Source organism: Sinohyriopsis cumingii, chromosome 5 (assembly GCF_028554795.1).
Source record: "Sinohyriopsis cumingii isolate HCF-2022 chromosome 5, ASM2855479v2, whole genome shotgun sequence".
In the NCBI taxonomy this organism is placed as follows: Eukaryota; Metazoa; Mollusca; class Bivalvia; order Unionida; family Unionidae; genus Sinohyriopsis; species Sinohyriopsis cumingii.
In genome coordinates, this window is record NC_142965.1 from 137177256 (window position 1) to 137195353 (window position 18098).

Here is an 18098-nt window from a genome sequence, read left to right on the forward strand (position 1 = left end):
TTCAAACCATCATTATAGATACATTCAAACCATCACTATAGATACATTCAGACCATCACTATAGATACATTCAGACCATCATTATAGATACATTAAAACCATCATTATAGATACATTCAAACCATCACTATTAATGAATTCAAACCATCATTATAGATACATTCAAACCATCACTATAGATACATTCAAACCATCACTATAGATAATATAGATACATTGAAACGATCACTATAGATACATTCAAACCATCACTATAGATACATTCAAAGCATCACTATTAATGCATTAATGCATTCAAACCATCACTATAGATACATTCAAAGATTCATTATAGAAGCATTCTGGCCATTACGGTAGATACAGGGGCCCCGAGTGGCTGAGTGTCTAAAGCGCTCACCATTACAGATCACTGCCATCTCACCTCTGTCTGCATAGGTTCAAGTCTCAGGCTCGGCTAACATCGGTATGTGAGACATGAGAAAGCTTGCCAGTAGCTTCTCCTGGGTTGGTTCTTCCCAGGGTCTTCCAGGGTTCTTCCTCCACCAGTTATACTGGCCGCCATGTATAGCCTATCTTGTGCTGAAAAATTTTGCTAAACCCTACAACAACTATAGATACATTCAAATCATCACTATAGATACATTCAAACCATCACTCTACATATATTTAAACCAGAGATATCACTAAAGATACATTCAGGCCATCACTATAGATAAATACAAATCATTACTATAGATACATTCTGTTTGATTGCTAAGGTATTCCAGTGATATTCTTCACATAAAAGATACAATAAACTCAGTTTAAAAGAATCAGAGCTTGTAAATGTATCTAAGATTTGCCAAATATGTACAGGTGTCAGAAATTTAAAATGTTGAGACTTTTTTTAAGAGTAAAGAGGATATATGATTCCTATAGAACTGAAGTGAAATTTCATATATTGGATGAAAAAGACCAGGTAATTAATAACATTTAGTTAACCATATTATAAGTAGACATAGTTTTCAGATATGCTGACAAGTTTTAAGACCCTGTTTTATTGGACTGTATATCTAACTGACCTCTTGACCAGTGCAGGTCTCCTAGATCAGGATATTTCACAAATTTCATAGTCATTATCATATTGGAACATTGTCAGTTGCTTATTTTAAAGTTGTCTTTCATACATATATCAGCACCATATAGCCAGTATTTTGCAGACATGCCATTAAACCCTATACATATATTCATTCATATGCTATCAAAAATAAGATCATTGAGGCATCGTTCCTGTAATGTATGGTGTATTTCTCGTATAAAATCAAGCAAGCATTTTGGCTATTAAATTTTAAGTCCTCTTCAATAATTTTTTTTTTTTAAATTGGGAAGAAAATATATTGGTTTTTCATCCTGACAGCATATTACTTGATCTGTATTTGAGAAACTATAGATCTGAATTTCAAATTCAGCTAGACTAGGCCTAAAAAAACAAAAGCATGAAAAATGAAAGAATAGTAAAAAGTAGAATATACACACTTACATATGGTCATCCTATATTTTTAAAGTAAAAAGTATTGTATATAATAACTTATAAGGAAAGTTCAACTACAAATTGCACAATTGGGTAATGTGCCAGCAGATCTGGGTCCTTGCATTTTGTTAGGAGCAATCAGTAGAACAAACAGCATTAATCTCTGATCTGCGGGCACATTACATCACAGGTCTATGTTAATTGCAGTTATAAGTTAGTATATGTGGTAATGTTTAAAATTCCTCCCAGACTTTTTAGAGTTATGTATATACAGTTCTAGCTTAGTTCCCAGGGTTTTTCCACTCCAGACAACTGTTGCAGATGAAAACTTGATCAATTTGCTTGAGTAATACAGTCCAATGATTTGAATGTTTATACCTACATTTTGGTGCAGTACCATGTGTTTCCCACTTTGTTTATCATTTAGACCTTCCAGAGCTTCATGTTTTCCTGCTCTGTCTCTAACTTCAAGTGGCAAAAAGAAATTTTGGGATTTGTTTGGATCCAGACTTGCTTTTCTTTGAAGAGAATTTCTCGTACAAACCGGAACTATGGTGCCATTTAAGATCTTTTTTAGCTTTCGAGAATTAAATTGTAATTTGTTCTTAACTTCCCATTTGTCTACTGACTAATTCTAGTTAATAATATGAAGTTTATATGTGCCATTAATCCCTTCTCATCTCCTCTTGTAGTTGTGACAGATTTCTCTCCTACTGAGAAAAACATTTGGATAAAGAAGGGAGGATCAGAAAGTACTACCACATACTTTTATCTTTACCAAATGGCATCAGAAACTTTAGGGATCAAATTTGTCTTCAGCAACCATCTGTGGGAAGGGAGAAGAGTTTCCTAAGACAGGTGGTTACTGAATGGATTCATTTTTAGCTCACCTGGCCATGAGTTTAGACCCCAGGTGGCCAAGTGGTCAAAGGCTCTCACCTTTGCAGATGAATGATGTTGTGCCTGTCTGCTTGGGTTCGAGTCTTTGACTCTGCCAACATTCGTATGTGAGAAAGCTTGCCACTAGCATACTGTGAGTTGATGGTTCTTCCCAAAGGCTGTCCTGGGTTCTTTCTCCACCAAACAGTACTGGCTCCCATTTGTAGCCATCTGTGTGCTGAAAACTGGAGTTAAACCCATAACAACCAACCAACCAATCAACCAACCAACCAAGCAAGCATAAGACTTTGTGACCTTATGGTATAATCCTTCTTCAGTGATATGTTGTTCATTGTCCATCATATGTTATGTGTTTCTATTTTTTGTCCATGTTTATTATTCCTCGTATATAGATAGCAGTAGGTTGGGGAACCGTACAAATTACTCAGTACAAGTGGACATTACTGTACATGGAATAATGATTAATACTAGTATGTAGTATTATATTCTAAACACAATACAGAATTTAATATTGGCTGAGAGAAAGAGAAAGAGAGCAAAATGAAAAAAGGATTTATTGTAACTATTTTCTACATGTACACATATTTACACACATTTCCCATACATATCTACACACACACACACACACACACACACATATATATATATATATATATATATATATATATATATATATATATATATATATATATATATATATATATATATATATATCTGTACCTGTGCACATATGCATGTTACTACTAGATTCAACATTCACTTATTACAAGGTTTATACAGTAACTATTTTTTTTACACATTTGATAATATTTACATTCTTTTATCATTTTCTATGATTGTTTTCTCTTATTATCAAACTTCCAATAAATCAGATACATAAATTAGGAGACCAGTACTACTTTATTATTATATAACTACTACATTTTTCCTTTCCATTATACCCAATAATAAAATAAATGAGGTCATACCTCCATCACTGAAACACATACTTAATTTCATACATGGACATACCTGGGTGGGTGGGTGGGTGTGTTTTGGATTTTTAACATCGCTTTAAAAATTTCCAGTCATATCACTATGGTGTCTGCAGACTGGTGATGTCTAGCACTGGGACATCATGCTACAGACATGTACCATGCTGTCTCACTCAGTCACAGTATCGTGATACCAGGCAGACTAATCCTAACACTAACCATCCTCTTATTGCTGAGAACCAATCAAGGCAGATCGCTAGTACTTTTTTGTAAGTCTTTGGTATGACTCAGCCGAGGTTTGAACCTGTGACCTCCTGCATCCGTGGCGGATGCTCTAACCACTTATGCTACTGGAGCAGTGCTGTTACCATTTTAAGTTCTGTTTTGGAGTTGAACATCAGCATTCGATAATCATGCAGCGTTTGAAATATGTATTCAGTTAACATGTAAATGCCTGTGATTATAAACTATTGAATTGATTTAATTGTACTGTAGATTGTTTCAAGAGATGTGGAAGAAAGGGTTTACAGAGACAGGTGGTATCTTAACAAGTTGATCTGTAATATTGACATGTGTACATGTAACAGTAAAAAAAAAAATCTAAGTAATGACATTTTGTTGAGTGCATATGCTTTGCAACAAACATGACTGAAGTTGATTTAATGTTTTAAAGTCATGTTTGAGTACATTTTTTTTACCTTATCTGATCATTTGAACTTTGGTGGTCATTAAAGTTAATTAACATTTATTTCGGTATACCTAATTCTTGCATTCTATGAAATTCTCTTTTTTGAAGTAGATTTTGATACCTCTAGTGTTTAGAACACTGTTAATCATCATAATATAATACGATTTAGATGTTGATATCCTAAGTTGTAGAACACTGTTAAAAATCATAATATAGTGTGAAGTAGATTTTGATATCCATAGTATTTAGAACACTGTTAAGCATCATAATATAGTGTGAAGTAGATTTGGATATCCATAGTATTTAGAACACTGTTAAGCATCATAATATAATGTGAAGTAGATTTTGATATCCCTTGTATTTATAACACTATTAAGCATCATAATATAATGTGAAGTAGATTTGGATATCCCTTGTATTTATAACACTGTTAAGTATCATAATATAATGTGAAGTAGATTTGGATATCCCTTGTATTTATAACACTGTTAAGTATCATAATATAATGTGAAGTAGATTTGGATATCCCTTGTATTTATAACACTATTAAGCATCATAATATAATGTGAAGTAGATTTGGATATCCCTTGTATTTATAACACTGTTAAGCATCATAATATAGTGTGAAGTAGATTTGGATATCCCTTGTATTTAGAACACTGTTAATCATTATGATATAATACTATAATGCGAAGTAGATTTTGATATCCCAAGTGTTCTGAACACTGTTAAGCATCATAATATAATATGATGTCTATTTTGATATCACTAGTATTTAGAACACTGTTAAGCATCACAATATAATGTGAAGTAGATTTGGATATCCCTTGTATTTAGAGCACTGTTAAGCATCACAATATATTGTGAAGTAGACTTTTTTATCATTGTATTTACCGTATAATAATGTTTAACATAAATGTGACGAAAATTGAATCATGTGATAATTGAGAAAATATGAGAAAATTAGGAATAACCATGGTTTATTTCAAAGACATTTGTGTCACTTTTATATTTGCAGTAGGCAGTTCTTTATTGGTCATTTCTAATAAATGTGATAGAAAATTGATATAAAACGTTTGGTAAGCTAGTTACATGTAGCTTGCAGTGAATGGGAGTAAATGGATACAATACTGGTCTTTCACAACAAAGCAAAACCTAAATGCAATTCTTAACAAAAATCCATATTTTAATGGCCTCTGACATTTTCAGTTTCTTCTTGAATAGTATATTCTATAAATCATTTTTTACATTACTTCATGTTGTTTGATTTTGAAGTAACAAGTAAAAATCGTTGTGCATTTGCATGTAGTTTGTTTTCATGACATGTTCTGCTGTCCAAATCCACCATTTACAAGGTAGGACATGGTCTAGTCTAGACTGGCTTGCAGTTAGGTCCCTGCTGACATTGACAATGGAGACATAGCGCCCAGTCTACCCACCATGACTATGATGGATTGATTTGCATTATGGGATAATTATTGAGGTATTCAGATGTCTTCCATGTAGCCAACATCACACATGCTATACAAACATATCATTTATTACTTTATTTAAAGAAAGCATGGAAGACAAGATATATAAAAGAAACACTGAACATAGGTTTCCTATATCAGTGACCTTCTCACCAGCATCATAGCCTTTTGACCTTCCAGAATTTTGCATCATACACTGATCAAATGTTGTTGACTCATCATTTGGTCCACCTCTATGTTTTAGATAATAATAATAATAATAATAATAATAATAATAATAATGATCATAATAATAATCATAATTAATAGCAAATGATACTAGAATAAAATCAGTGGTGTGTCACTGCATTTTCCAGCACTTCCTAGCCATGCCACTGGGTGTATAGTCTGTCCTAGTGATCATGTGTTACAAGAGTATATATGTATACTAGTCTGTTTATGTCATGTATGTGTATATATGATTATATGGTGAATATCTTGTCATTTGCCAGGTTATCACCCAAGGGGTCCAGGGTTATTACCCATGGGCAAGTCCATTACCAGAGGCATAATCCAGTGCCTGTTTTATATGTGCTTGTGGATTTATCTTTTCATGCTCTTTAAACGTATACATGGTTATAGGGTGGGGCAGTTACCAAAGTATGATGCAGGGGAAGGTCTGTTACCCTAATGTATATATTGGACATGTGTCTGATTTCATATGCTCGTGTCCTTTAAATCTGTATATGGTTAAAGGGTACAGATCTCAACAATCTCCTGACGAAGTCCTAGGGACTGCCTTTCCCCACCATGGGGGCATGATGCAAAGCAATAATCTTACAACCCATTGCATATGCATATGTTATCCCTAGCCTGTAAGATAACACAAAGACATTCAGGTCTGCACCTCCACTACTTTAGAAACCTTGTCAGATGTTTTGAAGACCTTCTCAACTCACCATCAAGCCCCATCCCAGGACTTAGAAATTAGAATCGTACCATATTTTTCTCATTGTCTTGATTTTTTCAGGTTTGCATGATGTGCAGGCATACTGAAAGATTGACATTTTACCTGAACTTACATAACTTGTCAAAATGTACAATGTTCAACTCTGCAAGATTTTCTGAGGAAATGTATTATTTTCAAATTGCGCTACATAATTGTTTTCTTTCTAAATGAATGATATCAATGGTATGTGTCCGAGTCATTATTGTTTATTCCTAATTGATTCTGCTGCATGAGTGTTTCCTTCTTTCTGCAGTAAGCTGTCAGACTTGACATTGAAACTTCATGAAAGAGAGACCACTGTGTAGATCTGTATTTATGACTATCCAGACTGTCCACTCCAACTGTCACAAGGGCCATAAATGACAGATGAGATGAAGGTACAAAAGGTGCCATATATGATAATGTTTTAGATACAGTCTGACAGGTGTAATGATTAGGTGACACAGACTCTAGACTGCCTGATGCACATATTTTGTAAACATCAATCTGCAATTAGGTGGCATTTCAGCTTTAAAAAATGCTGCAGATTGCAAAATGGATTTTTGTTCGTTAACATGTATTGATATTGGACATTATATACAAGATAAAATACAGCATGCAACCCTAGGTGTCTCATTGACATAAATACGATATAGTAATGAAACCTATTGATTTACATAATATTAAATGGTAGTAGAAGTATTAATTTTTGTATATTTGTGTTATTTAATCCTGTTGTTAAAAGATTTTACCAGTTATAAATAGGAATATGTGCAGATTAAACATCAGACTGTTATGTATATTTTTTTTAAGTTATATTTTATTTAATATAATTGTTTGTTTGTTAGTTTAAATTTTTTTATATTCTATTGTAACATTATTTACTGGATTTGTCATTGTCTAGAAATTCAATTCAGTTATGTTTGACCTGACTGTTTTTTGTATAAGCAACTAATAATAGAAACTTTGTATCTAAAGCTGGCCTAGTTCCTGACCTTGATTCAGAACTAGTAAGAGTTGAAGTAAACAACTTTGTTTCTTTTTTAATATTTTTTGCCAGAGTAAGATTCATAAAGTGAAATAGAGGTCATGCTTGGAGTACGTGACAAATAACATGTATCAATTAGTTTTTTCCAGAGGATTGACCCACATCCAGGCATCTGTTTTGCATCGTAGCTAGATTTATTATTAATGTTTTGAGAAAGAATAGTCATTCATTGCCTTGACACTTGAGAAGTTAAAGTGTTTTATGTTGTGACCAGTTTTGGGGCTAATTATTTTGTTTTCTTCAAATTATTTGGATACCAAGAGAATTATTTTTCCTGGAAATACTTGTACTCTAAATTAATTGTTGGACAAGGATGGTTATCAAAATTTACATAGAATTCAAACACTGAACTATTATTTTCTGTGATTCAACAAATAACTGTTGACACATCAGTACGATGCTGACCACAGTATATGTCATCATCTTCCATTTTGGATTTCATTGGGATTCAAACTCAGTTTCATTAGGACTTTTTATTACTAGGACTTCATTTTTTTAATTCTTGGATTATTTTTGGATTTGATTTAGAAAACCATACGTTCTTTTTCTTTTTTTTAACTTGTTTTCTAGGGAAATAAATCATTTGTTAAATTTTACAAAGCTTGTTGTCTTCACTGTTTTCTTGTTACTGTTTGAAAGAGCCTAAACACATAAGACATTCAACATACTGTAATGCATTTTTTTTAAAAATGCCTTTAGGTGAGAATGTCCTTACATTGGTACAAGTTTGCTAGGTGCTAAATGTTTTCTTTAGGCCTCATAGACTGGATGATAGATTATATACAACATATAGCAATTGATATACCCGATGAATACAAAACATTGACTCCATTTAGTAGTTCTATCTACAGCACATCGTTCTATCTTTATTTACATCTGTCTTTTGATTTTTCCAGTTTGTATCTCTTTATCAGCTGTATGCAATAAAACTTCATATGATGTTCTTTGAAAGATGCATGTTCAAATATTAAGCTTTTACTATGCAGGGCAACTTAAAGAATATATATCACAAAGCTGCTTGTTTATTAGATATAATAGAAAATCATGTGCCCATTTCACCAAGACGATATATAGATATGCGAGTAAAGTGTATAGTAATGGATCCCATTTCATCAGTTGGTTGTAAATTACATGTAGTATGTGCTTCCTTATAAGGCAAGGTTGTATAATCTTGATTCTCATGGACAGTATTATATAATGACAGAGTATTGTATCATGTACCTCATTATAAGGGTACTGCATGGTGCCCATTGGCAGCATTATAATAAAGGATTACTTTACCATGCATTTCATTGTAATGCAGTCTCATTATAAGGCAGTATACTTACGGATGGCATTATAATGAGGGAGTATTTATCAGTTATTTTATTAGGAAGTCTCATTGTGAAATAGTAATAGTGTGGATCACCATGGATGACTTTACAGTAAGTGAGTACTGTATCATGTACTTCATTACAAGGACAGTCTCAATACAAGACAGTATGATCTAGGGCCCCTAAGGATGGCATTATAATAAGGGAGTACTGTATTGTCAGAATCTCTTTTTGGTTGTTGTTGTTTTTGTTCTAGGGTTTGATGCCATTTTTCAGCACAAGATAGGCTATACATGGCAGCCAGTATGACTGGTGGAGGAAGAACCCTGGAAAACCCAGGGAACAACCACCAACACATGAGAAGCTACTGGCAGGCTTTCCCACTTACCCATGCTAGCCGAGTCTCTTTTTGGAATTTAGTCATTAACTATCAATTTATGTAAACACTTCTCATAAATCAGTCTTTTAATGAACTGCAGTTTGTAGACCCAGATCATCGTAGGGATGCTATCATGCATTACATCTTTACTGGATATTACATGGTATGTGTATCTGAAATATGTTTCAGATTTGAAAATATTTGGTAGACATCTGATCTTGGTCTAGTTACATTCTGCTATAAATAGTTGTACTATGAGTCTGTGACAATAATTAAGAATATCTATTCCACCTTAGGGGCCCCAAGTGGCCAAGTGGAATAAAGCGCTCTTCGTTACAGATCACTGCCATCTCACCTCTGCCTGCGTCGGTTCGAGTCTAAGATTCAGCCAATGTGGGTATGTGAGAAAGCTTGCCAGTAGCTTCTCGTAGGTCGGTGGTCCTTTCCGGGGTTTTCCCAGGTTCTTCCTCCACCATTAATACTGGCTGCCATATATAGCCTATTTTGTGCTGAAAAATGGCGTTAAACCCCACAACAACAACAACAAAAAATGTCACCTTCTATCATATATACTTTCTTCTATCATATATACTGGTGCATAATGCACCACAAATCTGGGTCTGTGCAGTTTGTTAGGAGTGATCAGTAGAACAACATAGACCCTAATCTGCAGGTGCATTATGCTACGGCAGATCGGGATATTTGTTGGTTGCATTTTGACTTGACTTTTAAGTGAATAAATCTGGTACATAAACTGTTGATTTATTGATCCACGCAGCTGTCAGTTTTTTTTTTTATCTCTGTTATCTTCCTGAAGATAATCCCCTGTGGTCATTGTGCATCAAGGGACAATCAATGTTTAACAAGATTTACACTTCTCATCTTGTCTTGTCTTCCTTGACCATAAACAATGTTAGATTTATAGGATGGGCATTATTTTGTCAAATACTTTTTGTAAAGGAATTATTTTCAGAGTCATTTCCAGCTGAGGACGTTTGTGAATAAAAGAGTTTGATAAGGCATGTGTCTTGAGTCGAGGAAATATTTATTGGTCAGATACATTTAATTTGTTTACTTAGGTCATAAATCCATTTTTATTTCATTGACCACTAAAAGCTTCCAGTGATTTTCTTTTGTTCTTTTTTTATTGTGTGAAAAAGATTATATTTTGTCTGTCACAATGACCATCTTGAAAATCTTGTTATGGCTATTCATGACTGGATTATGGTCATATCAGCATGAGATTTTTTTTACTGAAAGACACATCTGATATATATAGACAGGCCTACACTGCTGCCAATTTGACATCCAACATGACCAACATGGTGGCCATCTTGAAAATCATGTCACTAACTCCTCCTGAACAGATAGTCTTAGTCACATAGGGCTTTAACTAAAAGACTTGTCTAGATGGTTTGACATGAAAATGGTATATGTACATGAAAATGGTATATGTACCTGAAAATGGTATATGTACATGAAAATGGTATATGTGCATGAAAATGGTATTTGTACATGAAAATGGTGTATGTGCATGAAAATGGTATTTGTACATGAAAATGGTATATGTACATGAAAATGGTATATGTGCATGAAAATGGTGTTTGTACATGAAAATGGTATATGTACATGAAAATGGTATATCTACATGAAAATGGTATATCTACATGAAAATGAAAAAGCACACTAGCACTACACAACTGGTTTGGAATGAAAATTATAATCATCTTGCATCTAAAATGACAACATAGTGGCCATTTCAATAATCTTTTTATAGATACCTCACTTGCAAGAGTGGTAGGATTGTCAAATGGTTTTCACTTAAACACTTGTTGCACTATTTAATTGATTCTGAATGAAATTGTGCAGCTCTGACCCTCAAACCATGACTATTGAACTTATCTGCCCTTTTTTTGTGAAGACCTTGGGGTCAGGTCAAGGTAACTGCTTGCATTTTTTTGCCTCACTCTGATAAAAAAAATCTACCATCCATAATGTCAGGTTCAAAGTCCAAGGTCATGCACATTTTTACTGCACTAAACAGTTATCATGTGAACCCCTGATAACTTAAACATGTAAGAAAATAGTGTTGTTTTCAATAGTGGTTTGTTGGAGTCTCAGACAAATATGAGAGATGATTTAATAAATAGAAAGAAGAAATACCTTTCATGGGTTCCTGGAAATATACATGTACATTTTGGTTGGTCAGGAGCTGATTAGTCTTTCATAGATTTTTTTAAAAATTTTTGTTTATTCTGACATTTGTCTTATATATATATATATATATATATATATATATATATATATATATATATATATATATATATATATATATATATATATATATGAATACAGTTACTCTTTTGGCAATTATTCAATAGATTCTTATGCATTTTGAATCTTAAGGGAAATCATCTACACCAAATCCAGTACCACAAACCAATTATACTTAAGAATAGAATACAGATTGTTGTTGCATGTGTTTTTTTATGCAACATAAGATGTTCTTTTCACTTTTGATCTTTTCTTTGTTTTATTCTGTGATGAATCATCTTTTTTTAAAACAATCACAATTCTGATACTAAACCATGGACCAATTATTTAAAGCAATGTATGGCATACTAAACCATGGACCAATTATTTAAAGCAATGTATGGCAAACACAGTTGGAGCAACCTTTGGAATGCCACTGTAATTTGTGATATGATGTTAGCCAGTCTTTGATGGTAACATGTCAGTTAATCATGTTCCAAGAATCTGCATTAGGTACTAAATCTCATTAATTATGAAAATTTATAGGCAAGAACAAGCCAATGAGTGATAATAAAACATAATTTTTTGAAGTTGGTAGGCGCTAATTGTGGTTTGATTTCAAAAAGTGAGATATTTTTAATGTCAAATAATTAATGGTGACAGATGTTGTCAAGATACATAAAATTCAAAAATGATTTGGTCTGAAAAAAAAAATTTAATTTTTAGACACCATTTTGCATTCTGTACTGTTTGTAGAATCACCTACTATCTTGCAGTTGATATATAACGTTTTATGCCACTTTTTAAAAAAGCAACGAAGTGAAGTAAGCATCTCACCAATTAATTTTGTTACTTACATTAGTGGCAGATCATGTAAGAGGTAGCGGAGGGACAAGGGGTCACTTTATTCCCCAAACCCACCCATTTTTTATGCCATAACACAACCTTGTTAAGGACATAGCCTTGTCCTTCTATACACCCTTCCATTAGACCTTTATTTAAGCATTGGCATTTTGTTTGGGCTCATTTCATGCACTAAGTTCGGAAATATGTGTTCCATACACAGTTTCTAGTTCAGTTAAAATATCAACCTTGAGCAGAAAAAGCCAGTCTGGCAGAAAGGAAACTCAGTTCTTAAACAAAGAACCATCACACAAAGAATCTTGGATCTGCCTTTTTTCAAGTATGTTTATTGTTTATGACCTGATCAACCTTACAGTGAGAGAAATCTTCATGTCCACAACTGCCCACTTTTGGTCAAAATGACCTATGAATGTTAGAACTCTCCATTTAAAAAAATAATTAAATCTTCATTTTTTACCTTGTAAATGATCTCTCTGGTCTATACACTTTCTAACTTCTCACATCTTCCACTTAACTATATCCACAGCGTGTACATGCAGGCTTAAAATTAGATGTTATTTTCTATGTCAAAATAGTTGTATGCTACATAAAAATATAACAGTTCTCTCATGTACATGTCAAAATAGTTGTATGCTATGTAAGAATATAACAATTAGCATAAACAAGTCAGGATATAATAAGCAGCAAAAGATAGAGGAATATGGGGGTGCCAATTTTCTTCATTTACAGGTGATTTTATCTCTGTTAATTTTAAAAATTGCACATTTCCTAATTAACTCCTCAATTAAGACCTGACAAAGTGTCGAGATATGTGGAAACTTTGTTTTCAGTCTGATGAATCCAAAAGCAAATTATCACATGTTAATTATCATTTGTCCATGAATGTTCAGGATGTACATTCCTACAATGGTTGCACTTATATGGCTTTTTCTGTCTGCTGTGCCTTTTGTTTTCTTTAAAAATAAACACCAGTTTAAAAGAATTGAAATAATTAGCTGTCCCAGGATAATGATTCCTTTCTGTTTACTTTTCCTACTGTATGAAAACAAGAGCACTTTACAAGTGGGGACAAGCAATGTTGACTGCATTTACCACTTTCCAAGGTAAATTGCTGTAAACATTCAACTTGCTTTGAAACGGAAACAGAAAGAGTGGCACCTTTCTCGTACTGTGTGAAGCAATTTTATTCCTTTGTCTGTTGAAGCACTAATCTATCTTTTATACTACATTGGCACAATTAGTGTAACTCAATATGGAAGACATAACAATTAAAAAATGTCAGTTATGTATGCTGCGTATTTTCTTGTTTGTGCATAATGATTGTGTAGTCTAATTAAATCACTGTCAGGCTGTGAGTATATTTTCTGCCATAATTGTAAAAAAAAATAATGTGATTTTACAAACCACTGTTATGGAAGACCACCTTATGTATAAAGCACATGTCCTGTACAGATAAGCTGTGTTATACATGTACTGTGAATTATTTACTTCCATGAATATTGAAATGCCATGGTTTTACAAATTTTCTTTCATTTAATTTCGTAGATAAGGGAAGTGGTCCTACTTTTTTCATAAAGGTTCATTACATTACATCCATATTATAATGCAGTTCATTCAAGTCATAAAGTATACCGTATATACTCACTTATAAGTCGAGTCCAACTGCAAAATGCACAGACCCAGATCTGCCATTGCATAATGTACCTTAAGATCTGGTTCTGTGCAGTTTGTTAGGAGTAATCAGCAGAACAAACAGTGTAGACTCTGATCTGCAGACACATTACGATATGACAAATCAGGATCTTTGTTGTTTACAATTTGACTTGATTTATAAGCAAGTACACTTGGTACATGAGGATCTTTCTTGTTTGTAATTTTTACTCTACTAATAAGTGTGTATGGTACCATTCTAAAATGAGACTGCCTTGTGAAAGTTCATGACGCATATAATTCTGCTAGCTTGTAATGAAATGAGGCCCATGACCTACTCGCCTTATAACAGAAGCTGTGTTATAATGAAGGGCATTATAGTGAGTGAGTGCTGTCTTTAATTTTTAGGTTTATAACAACCACAGATTCCATGAAAATTGGTACCACAAAAAATAAAATAATGATTACAAATACATCGCTCCCTCTGTAATGATGTAAAGAGGGCCTCAAGGGAGAATAGTCCTTGACTAATGAGTCACCCTCTATAAATAAAGCATTATTATTATTATTATTAATTGGATTCATAAGTGGCCTGCATTAAAATGGGGGAACCTTCTACTTAGAGATTTTCCAGCAAATACATGTCTGTAAAGACACAAAGCAGAGTATTTAATGATGTGAAATTATAATATAATTGTTTCTAATGATCCAAAAAGCAAAATAAATAGCAAGGATAAATGGGATCCATGATGGTGGTACCTGCCTTATAAGTGGGCAGTGATATACTGAGTCTCATTACAGTAAGAGACCATTGTATATTGGGAGTAAATGACAGGTTTAGCTCAGTTTACAATTAATAACTTGAAGTATACAGATGTATACTTGATGTTTACTTAGATTTCTAATCAACAGTAAACCCAAACACCCACAGGCTAGGGGATGTAGATTAGGCCCTGTGCATCCTCCTGCATGTCTTAAAAGGTGAATAATAGAGACAACCATTTTTTTTTGGCCCTTGGATTTGCCCCAAGATTTGTTTTCGCGGACTTGGACATTTTAAAAGTGTTGTCTATATCCATCTGAATTGGACTTTTTGAAAGTGTTGTCTATATCCATCTGACTTGGACATTTTAAAAGAGTGTGGTCTATATCCATCTGACTTGGACATTTTAAAAGAGTGTGGTCTATATCCATCTGACTTGGACATTTTAAAAGAGTGTGGCCTATATCCATCTGACTTGGACCTTTTAAAAGATTGTGGTCTATATCCATCTGACTTGGACATTTTAAAAGAGTGTGGCCTATATCCATCTGACTTGGACATTTTAAAAGAGTGTGGTCTATATCCATCTGACTTGGACATTTTAAAAGAGTGTGGCCTATATCCATCTGACTTGGACATTTTAAAAGAGTGTGGTCTATATCCATCTGACTTGGACATTTTAAAAGAGTGTGGTCTATATCCATCTGACTTGGACATTTTAAAAGAGTGTGGTCTATATCCATCTGACTTGGACATTTTAAAAGAGTGTGGCCTATATCCATCTGACTTGGACATTTTAAAAGAGTGTGGTCTATATCCATCTGACTTGGACATTTTAAAAGAGTGTGGCCTATATCCATCTTACTTGGACATTTTAAAAGAGTGTGGTCTATATCCATCTGACTTGGACATTTTAAAAGAGTGTGGTCTATATCCATCTGACTTGGACATTTTAAAAGAGTGTGGTCTATATCCATCTGACTTGGACATTTTAAAAGAGTGTGGCCTATATCCATCTGACTTGGACATTTTAAAAGAGTGTGGTCTATATCCATCTTTTAAAAGAGTGGTATATATCCAGAATCTGACTTTCCATTCTGAGAACTTTTCCTTTTCTGCCTTTATCTTTGTTATGTATGCCGCACGGGGGGGGGCTATCTAGACCATATGCAGCACTTTGTGGCCAGGAATGTGCTGATGTACAGTTAAAAATATATATATACACACACACACACATATATATATATATATATATATATATATATATATATATATATATATATATATATATATATATATATATATATATATATATATACACACATACATACATACTAACAGTTCTATGATTTTTGTTTGTTCATTCCTTGTTTTATTATGGTGATGTGATTTTGATTTTTAACGTAGCTTTAACAATTTTTCAGTCATATCGCTACGATGTCTGCAATGTGGCAGTTTATAGTGATGTCTAGCACTGGGGCATCATGCCGCAGACATGTAGCATGATGTCCCACCCAGTCACATTATCCTGACACCGGGCTGACCAGTCCTAACACTAACCTCTTAATGCTGAGCGCCAAGCGAGGCAGCTGTTAGTACCATTTTTGTAAGTCTTTGGTATGACTCGGCCAGGGATCGAACCCACGACCTCCCGCATCCGAGGCGGATGCTCTAACCACTAGGCCACCGGAGCGGTTGTTTTATTATGGAAATATAATTTTGATTTTAGTTTCAACACCAATCTTGTAAAAATGGTTTTTTCTTATAATTTTCTGACACACATTTACCTTATTTAAAAGTATAATTATGTTATACATCTTATGTTGTAGAATATAAAAAAATAGATATGATAACTACATATAGCAGTGTGACATTTATATAAATTGATCTGTAAACAATAAATTGGTGACAAAACAAATACAAACTGTAGTGTGTGACTTCATGAAGAGACCTTAACTTGTTTTAATATAGTAGAGAAATTTTTCTTTCAAATATTTCCACACTTTATTTATGATTTGTTCATGAAAGCAAACTGCTGTATATATTTACTTATAAGTCGGGTCCCACTTCAGTGTAGACCCAGATCTGCCATCATACAGTACACCAGCAGATCAAGGTTTGTATTGCTTGTTCTCCTCATTATTCCTTCAAAATTATGTAGTCTCAGATCATCATGTAAATTATGCAATGTTTGATCAGGGTCTATGCAGTTTGCAGTTGCACAAAACTTATACATGAGTACAGAAGGTAATAGAATAAAAGAAAAAATGGCTTGCCACATATATTTGTAAGTTTTCAAACACAAAAAGCAAACTTAAAGTTTCGAATTTTTTAATGTCAGTGTAGTCAGAATGCAGATTATACAAAATTCAGGGTTTTCTAAACTTCTAGAATGCAGAGACTATTAAAATGTTGAATGAATTTAAACTTTTACAGTAATTCATAAAATTTGTATGGCTAACCATTATTTATTATTGGTTTCTTTTAGGCAAATAAAAGAAGAAACAGAAATCTTGCGAAAACCATCATTGTGAAAATTGAAAGTCTTCAATGTGTTACATTTAAATGAAAATGACTCTAATATTTGATTATTTGTATTCTGTTTTGAACGCCATGTTATCTTCTGGTCTTGATTTAGTGCACAAAGAGATGTCAAAATTCATCTTGCCAATTATTACTAATCTAACTTGATGCATATTTTGATCTTAGTTTCTTTATGGTCATATAAACAATAGATTTTCACTTCACTGTTATAATTTCTGCCACATAGAAAGAAAAGAGGTGTGGAAAACGATAATAACACTAGTTTTATTGTAGATTATTACTGGCACGAAATTGAAAAAAAGATTGAGCTAACCTAATTGCCAGTCAAATATTCATTTGCAACAAGGTGTCTGATACAAGGTAATAATTATTCCAGTGCTGGAAAGTATGCATACAAATTGAAAATATGAGGATTTTATTGTGTAGCTGAGATAAGCTATGGTAATTCCTCTCTCGTCAAGTAAGTTTTGACAGAATGTTAATACGGATAATAATTAGAAGGTTTCTATTTCAACCTGACCTGCCATGTTTATTGATGAAACTGACCAACCCATTGGTCAGGGGTTCTGGAGATGATCATAAGACAGGTTGTACAACTGACCACTAATATGAAATTGGCCTGGACACCTGGTCATTACTTTCACCATGGTTCATTATGGCCAGGTAGGCTTTCATGACTGCAGAAATAAAATAACTACTATCCCTAACTGGACCACTGTAAATCTACTGTTGTTGTTGTGGGGTTTAACACCATTTTTCTGCACACGATAGGC

General features: G+C 33.4%; 1 protein-coding gene and 1 long non-coding RNA gene across 3 annotated transcripts in view; one reads left to right on the forward strand and one right to left on the reverse strand.

The window, feature by feature from the left end:
• Window positions 1-18098, forward strand: part of LOC149800323 (ATP-dependent (S)-NAD(P)H-hydrate dehydratase-like) — a 269318-nt gene that overhangs the window by 159757 nt on the left and 91463 nt on the right. The window contains exon 10 of one of the 2 annotated variants that reach the window (XM_089959915.1): window positions 6554-6715. The exons of the other annotated variant lie outside the window; for it this stretch is intronic. Coding sequence (XP_089816041.1) covers window positions 6554-6563 — 10 coding nt within the window. The 3' untranslated portion in view covers window positions 6564-6715. Of the gene's footprint in view, window positions 1-6553; window positions 6716-18098 lie in introns of those variants that run through there. 2 annotated transcript variants of the gene reach the window in all.
• LOC149800324 (uncharacterized) overlaps window positions 1-18098 on the reverse strand; it is a 53765-nt gene that overhangs the window by 17477 nt on the left and 18190 nt on the right. The gene's annotated exons all lie outside the window — the stretch shown is intronic.